The following is a 19,193-nucleotide window of genomic DNA, read 5'->3' as shown; positions in this document are numbered from 1 at the left end:
CAATGACCTGCATGAGGCTATACTCTTATTTTACATCATTATATTATTTTGTTTTAGTAGCAATACTTGGTTAGGACTGTGTGTCAAACCAACTGTTGTATTTATGCTCCAGATTGGTGTTGATCACAACCACTAGAAATAATACCACTTATTTAGGATCTAAACACACATTATTAAGATGTCTGGCAGAGAGGTTTCTGTCTATCAGTACTATTTTGTGGAAACTCCCTCATTAATATTGCAACCAGCTGTAAAAAGATGGGGAGCCACCTCTGCTCTGCAGTCACAGGGGATTGTGCTTTTGTTGTTTGTTGGAGGAAAATTCCTTGATTCTGTTGGGAAATATTTCACCGGCGGCACGGCATTCATTGTATGTGTGGGATAGATGGTGAGGTGTCTTTCCACAGTCACGAAATGGCATTTCTCACACCTCTTTCAAACCGTCTGTCTTTTCCGTCAAGATTACTGCAGGTTGTTGCACAGTTTAGTCCTTAAAAGTGTGCTCTTTCTCTTTGTGGTGCAAGCAGTCACTGAATCTTGACCTGAATAGCTTGTCTCTGTTGTGCCATGCCCCTCTCCAAATACAATAACATCCATTCAAACATTCCTAGTAAAAGCAATGATTTCCTTAGACAAACAACAAAATTACCATGCAAAAAGAGATGGGTGCTATTATATTCTTTTAAAACCGCCATGGTTTCTTGACAAATAAGACATGCAGCCTTGGACTGGACTACACACACACAAAAAAAAAAAAAAAAAAAAAAAAAAAATATATATATATATATATATATATATATATATATATATATATATATATATATATATATATATATATATATATATGTGTGTGTGTGTGTGTGTGTGTGTGTGTGTGGATGCGTCCATTCTCTCTTCAACACTTGGCACTCACTGTCAACTTTTTTTCCTTTGACAGTGCTGCAGATGGGTTCTGATATGACTAGTAGAAGAGCGATAATTGCATTTGCTCTCACTCTCGTGTTGATCATTCTTGACGTTCAGCAAAATCTTGTCATTGCGCCTACTGTGAAACCTGGTGTTGGTAGTCTGTCAGACCAAGTCAAAATGAAATGAATAGAATCCTTCAAACCAAGCCTCAATTCTCTGCCATCATAGGCGGGCTGGATTAAAAAGGCAGACGAGCCGGACCCGGTCCGAGGGCCTTGGTTTTCCTGTAGTCTAAGCTGTTAAAAAAAAAAAAAAAAAAAACCTTCTACTTGTGAATGCACCATTGGTTTGTGTTTTGCATACTATATCTGCAAGGATTTTGTGTATTTTCTGTACAGATGTACTTGTAATATGCATGGCGATGCCAGTTACTTGATTCCATAGTTCACTCACTGTAGCGAGATAGGAAAGAATGAAAAAAATAAAAAAAACTCATCACAATAACAAGTAATGCCGCCGATGTTACGTTGCCACTTGCTAAGTGAGCCTAACTTGAACATATTGATTTCTGCATGGGGTAAACAAACATGGCAAAACTCAGAAGCAATACATAGCCACATTTTTGGAGCAAGGAGAACAACAGTTACTTTATTACTGTGGTGATGGACATGAATGTAATGTGTTTTTTCATTTTAAGGTAGAAAGTAAAAAGCGGAATTCATGTATATTTGTATAATGATGTTATCTCTACAACCCGCTTTGTATCACGGTATCACAATAAACATAACTCCCTTTGCTGACGGAGATCTTCTGAATGTTTCAAAAACCCTAATTTTGGTGTTAACTTGAATATTGACAGCATGTAATTATGGTCCATGATTGCGGTGATAGGGTGCACCTCCAACTATGGCGTATAAATGACTGGATTTTCCACAAATGTTTGTCCAAAGCAAGCCCTGATATGTAACCTGATAGAGACATATACAGTAGAACAGTTGCGATTGATTCAAGCCAAAGAATTGCTTTATGACTCGTTTTGTTTTCAAGGACAGGGTGTCCATTTGTGGCTCATGTTAGAGTTTTATGAGCAAATGGTGGACTTTAACAACATGATTCAGTTAGCAAGCATACTGTGTAGTCCTGAACCAATGAATTTCAGATTTTTATGATGATTTTTTTTCACAGAAAATTATATTTCACCAAAAAGAGCATACACGTGATAAACTTGACACTACCCAAATAAAAACATAGCTGGTGAAATTTCACTGTAAACAATTACACCGTGATGACAGTGATTAATTTGAACTACTGATATTATCAAATAACTTAATGTGGATGATAAAGCCATGCATGAAATCGATTTAGTATTATTTAACCACCTTTTACAAACAAGGTAACATGTACATAGCAGTGTGTGGGACTCACCAAAATCACGCACATCCAGTTAAGGAGAAAAAAGGTATAAAATGAAGGAGACATATATCGATAGACGCCTTTGTATAATAACACCGACTCACATGACTCATTTCATTACATTTCCTTAAAGACCAGTTTTTCAGTGAAGTTTGACTCCATCTCTGGTCACCATGAGAACACCTGCTGCATTAGCCATTGGCCCAGCAGTATATGGAGCATACCAAACAAACACCCTGAGAAGAACCCTTCTCACCTCTCTTCTAATCATTCCTTTCTGGGGACAATGAAGGCTGTTAAAAGAGTAAGCGTGATTAATAAAAGAGCAAAGAAGAGGGTATTTAAGAGAAATTATGCGTATGAACAGCGACTATAAAAGCAGAGGTGAAAAAAAGACGGCTATACATGAGCCATTAACATAATGAGCATCCAGGCAAGTCACTCGAGACTATTAGTGAGACTATTATAGTTATCTCCGAGCCCCATTAGCCCGCTACCTTGAGCACAGTTTAGTCAGTGCAAAGTGAAGGCACTCGGTAGCTTCTCCAGACGGGGAGGCGCAACCGTGCCGACCTGCGACAGAACCCGCCTGACCTTGTTTATTTTGCTCTTTTCCAGTGCACTCCAAGCCAATTTCATTGGAGAAAGGAGAGGAACAGGAGAAGCAGTTCCTTAATGCGATTACTTCCACTCCGCCTTGGGAGTGCAGGGAGCGCGACACTTGCAGCTCAAGACTGTGCTGACTGGTGTTTAGTGAGAAGAAAAAAGACCAGAAAAAAAATAAAGTGTTCCACAGAGATACGGAGTACACTGGCACCTGCTCAGCTGGAGAATATTTAGTTACAGTAAAAGAGCTCTATACAGTAAATTGGACAGATGTCCTAAAATTCTATATCAAGGATGGGTAACTGGCGAGCTGCGGAACCCTGGTGCTCACGGCGGCCTTTGATTAAATGGAAAAAAAACATTTAGCACAGCTCGGCGGTTTTTCTTTTAATAACAGTGTTTGCATATAGATGGAAGACATTGCTGACGCGTCAATCCCAGAACTGTAATTCCATTTCAAAGAAGAAAGTGCCTGCTTAAAACCTAGGGTCAAATGAGGTATAAAAACGGTGTCTTTCAGGTAACAATTACAAACAACAGAAAAAGTTGTCTGCCTGTCTGACCATTAAAAATTGACGCTACAATTCCGCTGAAAATCAAATATGATACATTTTTTACCAGGATTTGTCAATCTGGTGACTGGTAGTTGCGTTTTCATTTTAGTGAACACTAAATGCTATCTTGCATGCGGCTGTTCTGATTTTTGCTCATCAAATGAAGTGTAAAATCTTTGCACGTACTCCTTGTTTGGTGTATTGAATATAATGTATAATGTAATGGTGTTTGAAATGTTCTACTATTTGAGGGGTGATTTGCCACAAGTCAAATGCAGAGTAGTGAGCAAAATATAGCTATTTTTTGTGTGTAATAGATTACACTACTGCGATACAGCAAAAAGGTAATGCATTACAGTAAATCCATTACACCCAACGCTGCAAGCTGGCTTTACATCCCACTGGATGTTGACAACACTAGGCCTCCCTACATGATCTTATAGCTATAGATAAGTATTCTCCCAAAGTACAAACATACAGGTATATTGCCACAAAAAAATATATACCGTATTCTCCGCACTATAAGGCGCATCGGATTATAAGGCGCACCCTCAATTAATGGCACATTTTAAAACTTTTTCCATATAAAAGGCGCACCGGACTATAAGGCGCACCCTCAATTAATGACATATTTTAAAACTTTTTCAATCACAATATAGTAATACTCAAAGTAATAACAATAATAACGCTAAACTCTCAATAGCATAATAACTCAATGTCAATATGAGCAACCTTGTTCAAGTGTAAACACACAAAAGAAACAGGTAAAGCTTACATTATCACTTTATTCCCCATCTACGAATCCCAATCTCAATATTGATCCAAATATAAGGCACACCTGATTATAAGGCGCACCATCAGTTTTTAAAAAAAAATTAAGGCTTTTTAGTGTGACTTATTGCGGAAAATACGGTATATATATATATATATATATATATATATATATATATATATATATATATATATATATATATATATATATATATATATATATATATATATATATATATATATACTCAAAAAGTATTGTCCCAAAGTACAGACATACATACTTTAAATATTATTTTGGCACAAAAACCTTTGCTATTTTTTTTTTTTTTTTTTTTACTACATTGAAAATCCCTCCATGGCAGGATTTTGTCCTGATAACAAGGGTTACATTCCTACTAAAGAACAAACATTATTAAGGGATTGGCGAACCACACGTTAGTGGGTTGACTGCATTCGAACAGAGATTCAAACAATGCTCCCCTGAGTGTAAGGCCGATCTCCAAGACACTTTTGCACTACTTTTTCAGGTAAATTCAATCAAAGCTTTGCATGCTTCTTCCTCCTCTCCTTCATGATCCCATATTTTTGCCCGGACAAGGTTCTGCCTTTTTTTGGGCTGGGAGGTGACTTCACACCCGCTGGGAGAAGATGACAGACATTTTATCGGAGGGATCGCAGGCTGATGCAACAAACCCACATCCAACAGCGCACCTTGTCCGCGAACACACACACACACACGCGCGCACACAAGGCTTCTCTCAGCCTTAAGGCGCTTTTCTGGCTGGAGGAGGATTTGGCTTTATCTTTTTAATTCTCCATCATATGGGGAAGAGAGACGCTCAGATGCTGCCAATGAATGGGAAGGAGGCAGAGAGCGGCGTGCGCAGTCGGTCCATTCAGGTTGCTGATGAATTGTTCGAAAATAAATTCTTCGCCTTTATGTCGCCTGCCGCGCGGATTTGTGACCAGAGAGAATCTGCTTCGTTCGACACGAGCAGGCAGATTATCGTGTTATTGCTGTAATCATCGCGCAATGTAAGAGAAATCCCTTGCTCTGATCCCTTTATGGGACCAGTACAATAGCATCATTTGGTGAGACCTCAGAATTAGAAATGAGTGCTCGTTGCAGGTGAGGTCATCTATAGCAGCACCCAATTTGTGAGGCACAACAACTGCACTATCTGATTGTCTGGGGTCAGTCTAGTCTATGTGATCAACAAACTAAATTGGAATCGTTTTTATGGTCATGCCATGCTTTTGTGGAGCTGCTTTTTGCTAGGAAGATTTGTTTCCCTCCCAAATTGCCCAGAAAGGAAACTATTGGTGCGTCCCTTTCACATCCGCTATATTGTTTCCACTTCCCATACTGAAAAAAAACTACAAGAGCCAACGGAAACATAGCTTATGAGTTTTTTCTGACCTTATAATAAAATTAAATAAATAAACAAATAAATAAATAATAGTAATAACAATTGTTAATGCAGTAAGTACATAGGTTTAATTGCATAGTTTTTTTCCTTACAATATTATAGTATGAAATAAAATAGAAAATAATACAACAGTATCAATTCATGCTTGAAAAAAAAACATTTTGTTATGCTATTTCATCTTATTTTTTGTAAAACAGTGAGTTCATTTTAAGATTAGAATTGTATTTCTGTGTACTTCAGGAAGTTTTTTAATATTACATTATTCTTTTGAAAATGTGATTTTGAATATTTATGTATTATTTAAAAACACTTTTTGTTTTTTCTGATTGTCATCATCATACGTAATGCATTATATTGTTTAAATAAAATTACAATTTAAGTTGTACAAATATTTGTTTCTTTTTAATATGATATTTGAGGATTTTGTTCTTTGTTCTTTTTTGCTAGAAACGCATTTTTATATAATTTGCCTTGCGTTTCTGGTAATACAGCAGACACCTGCAAATTTGAGTTATGGGATTCACACATCTGTTTTTTCCTTTCAGAATCTATTCCTTGTTGTTTTCAAAGAAAAAAACTAACCTATGTGTTTTGTTTTATTTTAATCAAGTTGATCACGTTTTACTTTGATTCTCGAAGTTTTAGTCTTGTGTGCATTTCTTTTCTCATGACAATTTTATTCTGGTAAAACGCAATTCATATTATGGTTGGATAATAAGTATCATTTAATGCTATGGCGCTACTCCTCGCAGTAGCTCAAATGCTCCTCTGCAAAATACATCGTTACCACATTTTTTTTTTTTTTCTCCCCTCCACAGCACCAATTGGTGGATCTGGTAGACACTGCCCAACTGAGCCCTCAAGCACAATGACCAGCTCATCTTGAATTGAACAGAAAAATACATGCCCTTGCTAGCCAGCTCCATCATCCTTGATGTTAGAGTTCTTTAGTGGAAATTTGGACTGTGAAAGGATGTGTCTATCCCCTGAATAAAGCACAACCGGAGAGCTTCTGAGCCTCCTGGTGTGCAACAGCACAGGCAGCTGCTGAGATCAGGAGGTTGGCTGGTTTACATAAGGTCAACATGCAGAGCTGCAACTGCTCAGCATGTTCTCAACACACACAGCGTGAAGGCGCTGCCTACCACAAATGACGCGCCGGCGAGACTGAGCCTGGCATGACAACAAAACCGATTCAATCAGCCTTTTTGTGCATGTTAAGTCATTTTATTTATTGTGCAACACAACAGAAGTTATCTCAACAAACTTTACACTGTGCAGGAAATCAATGCAATGGAAAGAAATCAGTGCAATCCCACATGAGCGATACTGCTTGGCAATGAAGGCAAGGAAAGTTCACCTCTATGGAATAAACTTAAAAACAAAAAAATCTTCTAGTTGCCAACCATTCTCTTCCTGACAAGTTTTGAAAAAGACAAAATATGTGAAATGGATTTTCCTTCCAATTGGTGTCACTAGAATTCCATGTAACCAAAAGCTGTCATGAGCATGAGCTATGGTGGCAGAAAAGTGTTTAAAAAAAAAGCAACAACAACAACAAAAAAAACACACCACAGCAGTGACACGGCAAAAAACGTGGATGCTACCCTAGCATTTGATGTCCAGTTGTGGGCCACAAAAATCACCCTACGGGCCACAAATGGCTCCTGTGTCATGAGTTTAAGACCAGTGATATGCACAAACAAAACACACATACATACACAACACACAATGCTGCAAGCGCTGGCTCAAGTCACAACAAGCTTTAATTGCACTTCTTTGCAATCAATACTAGTGATTGCACTTACCATCATACGTGCCGCTCTCAAGAAGAAGGCCACTCTCCTCCAGGATCCGGAAGTCTCCCAAGCTAATGAAGTTGTAGTCCACGCCAGGCACCTCTCCGTCTCGAGGAAGCCTGGTTGTGCCTGCGCAAATAAAACCACATGAAACATATTCACTCACTCAACTTGAAAACTGCCTGGCAACGAGCCGAAAGGAGGCAGCACCGAGGTCAACAAAATTAAAATGCTGCAGAGTGAATCAATCGTCAAAGCCAACTTGAATGCACATCTCCCTCATATAAATGAAGCTTTACGGAGGACCATTTACTCCCTTCGTCGGTGGATTCTCTTCAAGGTCAACTGAAGGACGAGAGCAGAGAGGCACGTGCACTCGTTAACTCAGGTTATTTTAAATTCATCACACTAGAGTTATTCTATGTGGCATTCAAATCAGAGTATGTGGAAATATAACACAGGAAAATGAAGCACAAAAATCTCATGCATGAATTCCCAATTGACATTCCTGATATATTCATAGGAATGACCTTGGATCTGTGCTAACAAAACACTCTAGTGCCTATAAGATGATCAAACAAATTGACTTTTGACATCAGCTGTAGGAAAAATCTGTTCAACTCTAAAGCGTTCTCGTAGAGCAGTGCTTCTCAATTACACTTTGGAAAGCCCTCCCTAGGAAAGAGAAAACATTTTGTGCCCCCCTCGTCACTTGTCATGCCGAACCTTAAGTAAGATTATCATCTATAAAAATTGTATCCTTTAAAAAATTATACAAGGAAAAAGCAATATAAAAACTTCCAACTGTTCACTACTTTTTTACAGCATTTATGCAGGTTAAAAGTGTGTCTAAGACAGGGGTGTCAAACATAAGGTGCACGGGCCGATTCTGGCCCACAAATGTAAAGTATAAAAATGATAAAAAAAAAAATATTGAATGAAAAATTTGAAACGTTTTATGATTATTAGGAATGTTAATGTTTTATGATTATTAGTTATGTTGTGCTTTTACTATTTTGGACAGTAATCAAAAAGAACAAAATATCTGAAGTTGCTGTTTAAAGTGATATAAATGTATACCATGAGTTTATTGATCTTGGAAATACAGTAGATTTTCCTCCATAATGCCTGTAAACTAAAACGAGTTTGACACCCTAAGCAAACAACCTGAGTGCATCAAAGTGCCTGAAAAGAAAAGATAGCAATCCTTATTTTATCAAAATCACACTAAACATGGCAATAACAAATCCTTTTCCCTGAGGTCATCTGCGCCCCCCTTGGCATCACCTCGCATCCCCACAGGGGGGCCCGACCTACTATATGGGAAACACTTTCGGAGGGCAAGGTGCTGCCTCGTGTAACCCTGGTTAAGATGGACCTTCCAAAGTAATAGTCTATTAATAAAATAGTCATAAATTACTTTCCTGGTAAACACAAAATAGATTAGCATGACTGAAAAGCGTGTTAAAAGATTAAAACATTCCAAATATAATTTGGTATTATTATTTTTATGGTCAATTTAAATGATTAAATGACCCTTAATTTTTATTTTGGAAGTCGCGTAGCAGGATGGGCACGTGACCATGATCGCGCACTTGACTTTCTCTTTTTTTTTCTTTGTTCTGGCTGTCGGAGAAGTTGCGAGTGTACTTGTATCACAGCGAGAAGTTTTGAGAAAACACAGAGAAAAAAGTCAATGGAACTCTTTTGTTAATTCTTTTTTTGCCACGACAAAGGATTTTTGTACGGTTCACAACTTGTCTTCCACATCTTTAAATCGGTTCAAACCCACTGAACGATATATTCTTGACGGTGGACTTCCAAGTTGTGCGATTCAAGATGGCGAGCTACCCTTGAGCTCCACGGATTGTGCCTCGTGCGGGAGCAACAGAACTTGGACATAACTGAACATTGCTACGAACCTGGTAGGATCGATCCATTTTTTCCCTTCATCACTGTGGATTACAGTTATAAGGATCGAACACTCAGGACGTCCAGAAGAACTATAAATCGGGATTTAATCTTGGAACCTTAGACAACGAACATTTGACGTTACGCATTCGCGAATTGTTGGACTTGAACGTTGCCACTTGTATTTCCCATTGTAATGCTGTGAAGTATTATTCTTTTGTAAAACAACAATAATACTAAATGGTTGAAATTAGAGTGTACTCAAACAGATTAAAGACATAAAATTCGAATTTAATAATATAACAACCCGGGTTGAGAAAGAAGTCAATTTAAACTAAATAAGTTAAAATAGACAAGGTAGATCATCAAAATCAACAGAAGAGGGAAATAGTATTGTATTTTCTCACACTCATGTTGAATTCTATGTTTATCTGTGTGTATGTTGCTGTATGTTAATTGTGTGTTTTCTTTTCAACTAAAATAAGCCGGCTGTTCAACTTATTTTCCCTGGTCCGTGATCATTTATTTGGTTTTTATTTAATCACTTCTCTAGTAAACGAACTTAGCACTAGTCCAATTATTAGTAATTACTGTAAGCACTTGGAAAGTGTTACACTCGCATTTGAGCTTTGGTACGATAATACAGTTACTACAGATCATTCTCTAAAAGGGTGAGAAGTTGGAAATTAACTTTGACATCTTAGAACCTTAATGATTCAATTGGTTTCTTCCCTTCGGATCGACCGAGTTGTGTTGCAAACTGTTGGTTTAATCAGATGTTGTTTGCTGAGTCGCTTCCTTGATATTTTTAACATATTAGCCAATTAGCGGGCAAATTGAGTTTGCCGGCCCAGTATCTTCAAGTAAGTTGATGTGGCCATTCCCAGTTACTGTTTTGAATTTCCACTCTTATTTCCCTGCTTTAATTGGACCATGACAGCTTCTCAGCGCCCCAGCAGATGATTAAATGGCCCGTTTGATAGCGAGAGAAACATGAGAGGAGTCCTATTTCAGAACTCCTTGGTAACGCACTTTTTGTGTTTGCCTGAGCGCTTGACACTTTCTCTTGTCGCGCGAGAATGCCAGCCTGAGCTGCTTCTCATTAGCAGCGCGTCTGACTCGAGGCTCTGCCCTCAAAAAATGTCCCCCTGTAGCCCAATTACTTGAGCCGCCGTCGCCGCGTACCTGCCAACTGTCTCCCGCAACCATTATCCCGCCACACCGGGATCTCGCTCTCCGGTGGGCGGCGACATAATGAGGCCTGGTTCCAGTTGGACGCTGCAGCCAAGTGAGAGCAGCCAGGGCTGGTGCAGACACTTTAGTTCAGGTTGTGAATCTTTTTTTTTTTTTTGTCTGTTTTTTATTTTATTATTATTATTTTTTTAAATCTGGAAGCATCACGATGCAGAGTGCAATCGGATACTTTTTTTTGGGTGCAACTGCTCAATACAGAGTGCTGTACATGTGGTGAGATTAGTTATACAATACTGACCCCAATGAAAATATTAAGATCACAAACAAAACCACACAGACACATAACCCAATGGGTTTACTGTGATCTAGTTACACATAAATCAGCAAATGGACTAACTAAAAGACTAACTAACTAAAAGAGCGAACAATCCAATAAGCTTATTGACAAACAAACAAATAGATGAAGGAACTAAGAAACTAAATAATTGATGAACGAAGAAGCTAATTAAACTAGTGAGAGAACCAACTAATCAATCAAGTCAGTCATTAGTCACTTGATTGTTTATTCATTTGAACCAACCAACAAATAAACAAACAAAAATGAGGAAAAAATATATATACAATGAATGAGTTCTGGATTTAATGTATTCATTTTTGGTAGTGTCCACTCTTACGGATTGGACATCAAGTGTCCTTTGACTTTGAGAAATTTAGAGAAGGTCACAGATTAAGAATTTTCTCTCTAATGTGTTCTTGAACTCAGCCCTATCATCGCTGTGCACATATACGATGTATGGCGCGTGTGTTTGAGATGAAGCTCGTTGAGCTTGTGTCTGATCTCGGCAGGGCGTCAAGGAATGTGCCACTGAGATCTCTGAGTGGCAAAAAAAAGCCCTCCTGCTTTTGTCTTCTGTAAAGCTTCACATCTCGTTGAAATGAGATGGAACGTGCCCAAGTAAGGCTTTCCACACGCATAAGCAGACCTTTTGCTCTGCACTGCTCTTTACTTATGACTTGCTTTCAAATTTTCCTTCTTAATTTTTGGTTTCACAGCAATACTTGAAATTGATGAAAGTGTTGTCGAAAAAAGTGAAACATAATAAAAATGACCACTTGTAAGACTTATTTGAAAACTGTAATTTGGCACTTGGAGAAAAGCAAAGATGATTTGTGAAAAAGGCTACTCCAAACAGCCATTTTGCGCGAATTTCTGGGATTGTGCTTTGAGAAACCCCTGCTCGAGGAATATGTGCAACATCAGTCATTTTCAGTGCAGTACACGTTGTACATGAAAGAATTTGAAAGTGCTGTTCAGCTGTATAAAAACGTACAATATATTAAGAACAAAATCTTCACATTTTAAGTACAGTTTATCTAAATTACATGTGTAATACATTTAAATTTAATATTTAAGGCCTTAGAAAACGTAACTACCGCTATTTGAACTCTGATAATTATCGCCTCTTCTCCCCATATCGCTTGAAGCTTTTGCTTATTTAATTAAAAAAAAAGTGCTGCTGCATGAATCCACATTGCGCGGTTTTATGTATTCACAAGCATGCTAAGCAGCTGGGCGGCAGTAGATTCCGTCCAATTTTGTCAAATCAGAAAGAACTTCCATCTCTTAGCATCACCTGCATCGGCGTCTTTGACGTGAAATATGGTAGAGTAAGGACGTACTGTAAAACTCTGGTTTATGATCGCTTACACACAAAAGCAGAATTTGGCTAATCTCCACTTTGGTCGGAATATTCTGAGACCTTCTTTGTTTTTGTTTTTTGTAAACAAACCAAAACAATAAAAAACACCGGCTGTATAAAGAAGATAGGGCAAAGCAGAAATATTTACCGCCCATTTGCAAGAACCCGGCTACATATCGACTATGCCTAAATACGGTTGTTTAATTGTCCTTCACTTTAGTGCAGAGCTTCTCAATTATTTTTTGCAAATTATGTGAATGATGTGATTTAGGAAAAAAAAATCTAGTTGACAGCAATTGAAAAAGTTTATAACTCACGTTGATACATTTTTTTGTCTCGACTATTCACATTTTCTCAATGCATTACACCCATAATTGTGCGAAGAGGCTGAAAAAGTGACCACAAGCGGTCTATTTAATGGTACAATTTCATATTCATGCGCTATTTCTTTTTAGTGTCAATGTACTTTTGAAAATCACAAGCTGCACCACAAGCCATAAATGGCTGTCAAAAAGAAATGATGGCCGTAAAACAAGGCGCCCCAAAGGTAATCGAAACAGAGGGGAAGGTGAAGGATGAGAAGATGAGAGCAGGCAGTGCGAGCGAGTGACGGAAGCCTCTTCCCGCTTCACCCGCTCATTACGCTAGTCATTCAAGGTGGGAATTAAGAGTCCGACTCACTGGGGGCCCTGTGATGAATGGAGCCTATGGGCCATAAAGCCTCTGAACATGAAAAGGAGAATGGAAAACGTGTTCCTTGTGACACTTGAGGACGGTGCGTGTGTGCGGGTGTGTGTAGTCGTAGGTGTGCGTGTGTGTGTGTGTGCGATTGGGGAGAGAAACGGATCATTTGCTGCACCTTGGCTCAGAAAGTGCCTGTTCAACAGCTTTAAGATGAAAGATTCTGCAATACAGCAGATCCTCGGAATTTGAATGTTCTCCAGAATACCATTGGACCTTTATTTGGTTTGTGAATGGATTTGCTACATGAAATATGAGAAATAGATTTAATTCATTTGAGGGTGTTGCATTTTATAAAAAACTGTCTTTCTGCAGATTCTTTGCTTTGAAAGAAATGCGAGATACGAGCCTTGTATGGAGCCGGTGAAATTAACCCACAAGAAGCAGCTGTTTGCCAGAGAGAAAACGATACTTCAGATTAAGAAGCTTCCAGCTGTTTATTGCCACCCCCAAGATAAAACATGCACATTATTACACATTGTTAAATCAGTGTTAGCCCCCCCAGAAAGAGAACCTTCCCGTCACAGCACTGAATGTAAAATTGTCCATCAATCCATCCATTTTCTATAGAAAATTATCCTCACTGGCTTGCTGGTGCCTAACCCAGCTATCCTCGGGCAGTAGCTGGGGGGACTCCCTGGACTAGTTACCAGCCAATCACAAGGCACACGGTGACGAACAACCATTCACGCCCAATCACACCTAAGCACAATTTAGAGAGTCAGTATACCTATACAGAATACCTAAAACAGTATTATTTTTAACATCAACAAAAGAAAAAAAATAATATAACAACAGTTAACTAATTTGAACAATGGTCCTACAGGTTACTGGTTAGTTTAAAACAGTTAAAAAAAAAAAAAGAAAAAAATAATCAAATCATCAAATAATCATCAAATAATCATTGCGTTAAAATTGTCTGGTTGGCTTCATGCTGACACTGTAGAACTCCAGAGATAGACTGACGGAATAGCACCTTTGTCATCCTTCTCTTGTATGCCTTTTGGATTCCTTTAGTCTCAGTATTGCTTTTGAAGTCAGCTGATAGAGCTAAGCTCTATGGTCATTTTCCATAGAGAATATCCCTTTTGAATGTCATCAAAATGAAAAAAATATGAACGGGTCTGTTTTGTTTTTTAATTCCATTTGAACCATGACAATGGATGGCCAATGCATGGATCAAACACCTCGTGTGAGTTTTGCTATTTAGTTATCTGCTGGAGAACAAAAAATTGTGCGAAAAAAAGAACTGATGCGTTGAACAGTCGGTCATGTGCAATCAAACATTTAGAGGTGGACTTAAAGTTCACCTGTAAAGGGTATAGCGAATTTTAGGTTGCTGTTTTTCTGCGTGCCCAATTCTTAGGAAAGTACTTTATTTTGTACACATCTCAATGATTTCTCAGACTCTGGCAATACAATAAAAAAATATAAATATATATCGAGATTATATTTATTTGTCATGTGTAGTATTTGTACTCTCAGACGGTACAAAGAGGCGGACATGTTTAGTCTTTATACACACAAATCCTACACATGTACAGCAAGCATTGAAAACTAGACCTGGGTGACTAGACTCAGAAAGTAAACTCAGAGAGTAGACACCAAAACCAGACTCAGAAGGTGACTAGAAAGACGGCTTGACAGGATGCCTTGAAAGCTACGGCTATAAGGCATAATAAACCTATAAGACATAATAAAGCAAACTCAAAGACCGAAGCATGGCAACTATTCTGAGGATATTTGTTTGTTTTCTGAAATGACTTGCACTGGCTTTCGGGCTGTATTTCATTCTTGTGAGGGTGTGAATGAGATTGTTTATGTTTTACTCTACAACTGACTTCCTTGCACTAATTAAACTGGGTCCCTATCAAACTGCGCAAACCATAACTGATGGACTTATGAAACTTTTTGAGGACGCAGGTTTGAATAACCTGACGTTGGCGTGAACATACAAACAGTGTACTTAATATGGGAATTAATATGGGAAGAAGCCAGAGTGCCCCGAGAAAACCCACTCGGGCTCGGGGAGAACATGAAAACTCTACACAGGAAGGCTGGATCCAGGGGGATTTGAACTCTAGTCCCTGAAATGTGATATCTTAACCGCTGTATCACCAGACTGCCTACTTTATCACTTGTTGTTGTTAAAAATGTATTAATTAATGTGCATAGATGACAAAACTCAAACAATTCATGAACATATGGAATGGGCTGGGAAGTCAATGTTTGCGCTGCATTTTAGAGTCATGAAAACTAAAATTGTATTGCACACAATCTTGTTCAATGCATTCATTTTACAGGACTAAAGTAAAAAGCAATGATTAGTACTAAGAGATTTTAGTGTTACTTTGCTTTTTATATGTGATTTGAATGAATAATTTGCTTGCACATAGTTGAGAACGGTATTCTGGGATGACTTTCCGGCGAATAAGAGGTGATGTCATTCGAGCAACCAATGGGTACATCGCAAAGTCACAGTCTCACTCTGATTGGCTCTTAGTCAGGAAATCTAAGTTAGACAGTTAAAAACATAAAAGAAATTGCATTATTTAGTAAAAATAAGCTCAGTAAAACCTTGCTTTTTACTTGTAGTGTATGTGGCAGATTATATGTATCGTGAATTTTGTCTTGAGTTACCGTTTCTGAAAAAGAGAGAAGTGAGCCTGAATGACAATGGTGTGTGTCTGCTCCCTAGTGAACGTGATTGCTTTTTGCAGCCTAGCGGCGACGGATCACATGCAAGGTGTTGTGATGTGTGATGTATATATTAAAGTATATATTTTAATGTTATTTTAATTCATTCTAAGCTTGTCTACTTCATTTGGATGATTGAGTGATTGAAGTGAAGTCTGTAAAATTGAGGTATGGCTTTGTGCTTAAGGCTAAGCTGTCGCGAGTACTGTTAAATAGTTTTTTTCAGTGCTTTAATTATTTTTATTTTTTAATAGGATGACGGAGGTATAATTTGATGGGGGGCGGGGAACCGACAATTAATTTTCACCTTGAAAAAATGGCTGACCGACGATGATGGAATTGGGGTTGGCCACCTAAGACTGATGGACCAGCAAAAAAATTAAAATATGCTCCTTTGGCAACTTCAGTAGCCTCTTGCCGCAAAAATCAATAATGCTTAGATGCAAACAATCAGTGAATAGGAGTTTGAGAGAAAAACTGTTGAGGTGAATGGTAAGGTTAAATAATAGAGATTAATTAGACTAAAGAAGTGAGTCATGTTGTGTTGGATATAATTGAAAATCAATGAGACTCTTAGCTTGATGTAAACAACCAGCCTGGGTTCAAACAGATCAGTTGAACCAAGAAATACGCATTGTTTTCACTCTCAAAGTCAACCATAATTTTTGGGATATTATTTAAAATCGATCATTCTTGCTTTGTTTAAAGAATCAATTTGTCAAGGTTTGCTAGCCAGGAGATTGTGAGTTGAAGTGTGATGACACAAAAACAAAAAGGTTTTGTTCCACTAACTCAGCCGTTGTTGTTTGCATAAAAGTATCAGCGATGTGATGTTTTTTGAATTTATATTGTTCACCCTGAAACCACTTGATTTTTTCACAATTCTGAACATCCATTTTATAAATACCACTTGCCTTTGTCTAGCTATATCAAAAAGAGGTGATTATTTTCAGTCTACACTGTTGTAGAGTATGAACAGCTATTTGTGGGTGACAATAGCAACAGGCAAGAATTCAAATTTCAGCCTTCAACCTTGGTTAGGACTGAAAAGGCCTCAGTATCAATGGGCGCCTTACTTTGAGAAAGAGAGCAAGACACCCACACATGTAGTCACAAGGCCCTGTAATATAAAGCCAAGATAGGTGAATTTTATAATTTGGCTTCCAAAGCAAACATAGTTGGAGCTAGTTGAAAAACATCAAAATGTCAAATACTGTATCACTTCTTTTCTCAAGTCAAATACTGATATTACAGAATGGCTGCGTGGCAATGGCAGAGAGATGTTTGAAGATGTCTGCTGAAAATATTTTTTAAAAATTCAGAGGTGATGTAGAGATACAATTTTAAGCTGCTTTGAAACATTTTTGGGGGGGTATTACACACTTGGGATCCCTGGAAGGAGTCATCTTTTCCCCACTGAAAAGAAAACTGATAAAAATGACAAACTATGTTGATTAAGGCACCCAAGGTAGACCTCGTGTAAATTAAGAATCATTTAGACCAACTAAATTATATTATTCATTTATCTAATTCACTACCATTGAGGGTTACAAATGTCAAAGATTAATTTGTACAGGACTAACCGTGAATAAATTGACTTATTCACTGCCCTTGATGGCTACACAAGTCAACCATCAGTTTTAGTTGGGCTGGGAATGAATGAGTTAATATTGACACCATGTGGAGCTATAAACAAGTTCGGTTTGGTTGTGTTACGTGAGTGCAACCACAAACGTTCGCGTCACTTGAAGTATACCCAGAAACAGCCAGCCTGACAAAGACATTACATTGGAAATTGGAAGATTGGACCTGCAGCGTATGTCCACATCGAGATGTCTGCCGAGAAGACGTTTGTGATACATTTGGAATCGGTGCATCAGTCGTACTTACATGGGATGGTGCGCAGGTAGAGGTTGTCCCGTATGATCTGCTGGAGCTTGTGGTCCAGCGAGCCCTTCTGAAACTGCAGACTGAGGTAGTGGCGCAGGTCCGTGTTCAATACTTTGCCTGCAGAGAAGAGAGACGGACACAAGGCGGGTCAATATAACGCGGCAGCACTCCCTCAGAAAAAGTTCAAGGCCAAAAGAGAAATCAATCGCAGCCTTGTTGTCCCATTAAAGCATCAACGGTGTTAAAGATCACACTATTGACTGTGATGTCATATCATTGGCTTCCTTTCGGCATGGCTCTCCTAATTGAAGATTCAATGTGATTCTTTTTTGAATGATGTGCCGGGGTTGATTACCTAACTGAGATTCTAGAGAAAATGAGTACAACCAAAATATATTTAGGTCACTGTCTGTTATAGTCATCACATGGACTCTAATCCCGCTTCAAAAATGTTCCTTGGGTAATCATGATGTTTCTGATTGGATCAACTCAAAAGAATGACATGACATTTTTACTTTTGGCCACCTGTTCTTTCCAAGTTGTTGTACAATTTTCATTTGCTCATTGAGAGGAATTAGAGTGAGAGCAAAACATCACAAAAAGTTGTTTTGAAGCTTGTTGAATATGATGCACCAATTATTAAGGAAAAGAAAAAAAAATAAAGAATGATCTTCTCACATTGTCATTCTAAGTGGTACTGCACAATAAAGTAATATATTTTTTGTAAATGCACAATAAGACCAAAATGCAATAAAACAACTCTTAATCATTACACTAACACCAATGCTAATGCTAACGAAACATGAGCTGGTGTGGCTGGCCCACCTGTGTTATTAATCCATTTTTAGTATAAAAACATTTACCAGTATAGGACTATTGTTGAACTATGATTCAAGTACCATAGATAGGGATCCTTTACAAATTGACTATAACCTCTAATTTTAAGCTTGAACCCTTAACCCTAACCCTTATACCGACACCAATGCTAATGGTAACGCAACATGAGCTCTTGTGGCTTGCCCACCTGTGTTATTAATCCATTTTTTGCATTAAAAACATTTACCAGTACTGTATAGTAATATAGTTGAACTGCGATTCGAGTACCATAGATAGGGATCATTTACTAATTGACTATAGCCCCTAATTTTAAAATGTAACCTTTAACCCTAATCCTAACACGCAAATTTATTATATCCTCTAAAACTAATCTAAACCTGGAATCCTAACCCTGACCACAATTTACCATCAAACCCTAACCCGATACTACTTGGTACAATATTCTTCATTAGTTTGGATTGGACAATTTGGGATCCTTTAAATTGATCTGAAACGTAATGAAATGGTTTAGGTTTATGAGCCCTTTAGTTTTAAAACTCCAATGCACTACTGCACTACTCCCATCATTCCCTGTCCCTAAACCCACAATTTTGATCTTAAACCCCTAACTATGATCCTTATTCTACTCCAACCCTTATCCTAACATGTACCCTAAAATTTACTACGGTTACCAACCGTAGCAGGGCAAAATACACTTCATGGTCCTCTTGACTTGTGGTCCCAACAACCTCACGAACAAAG

General features: G+C 38.1%; 1 protein-coding gene across 6 annotated transcripts in view; it reads right to left on the bottom strand.

Annotated features, from left to right (window-relative positions):
- The window catches only part of magi3b (membrane associated guanylate kinase, WW and PDZ domain containing 3b), a 144,039-nt gene that overhangs the window by 37,583 nt on the left and 87,263 nt on the right, over positions 1-19,193 (bottom strand). For all 6 annotated transcript variants that reach the window (XM_088423152.1, XM_088423154.1, XM_088423153.1 and 3 more), the window contains exons 2-3: positions 17,616-17,732; positions 7,492-7,611 (exon numbers count right to left, since the gene is read on the bottom strand). In XM_088423152.1, coding sequence (XP_088279278.1) covers positions 7,492-7,611; positions 17,616-17,732 — 237 coding nt within the window. The remainder of the gene's footprint in view (positions 1-7,491; positions 7,612-17,615; positions 17,733-19,193) is intronic.

This window comes from Hippichthys cyanospilos, chromosome 9 (assembly GCF_059441005.1).
Source record: "Hippichthys cyanospilos isolate Australia breed blue-spotted pipefish chromosome 9, RoL_Hcya_1.0, whole genome shotgun sequence".
NCBI lineage: Eukaryota > Metazoa > Chordata > Actinopteri > Syngnathiformes > Syngnathidae > Hippichthys > Hippichthys cyanospilos.
Note: the sequence above shows the minus strand (reverse complement) of the source record. Positions and strands in the feature narration are given on the sequence as shown.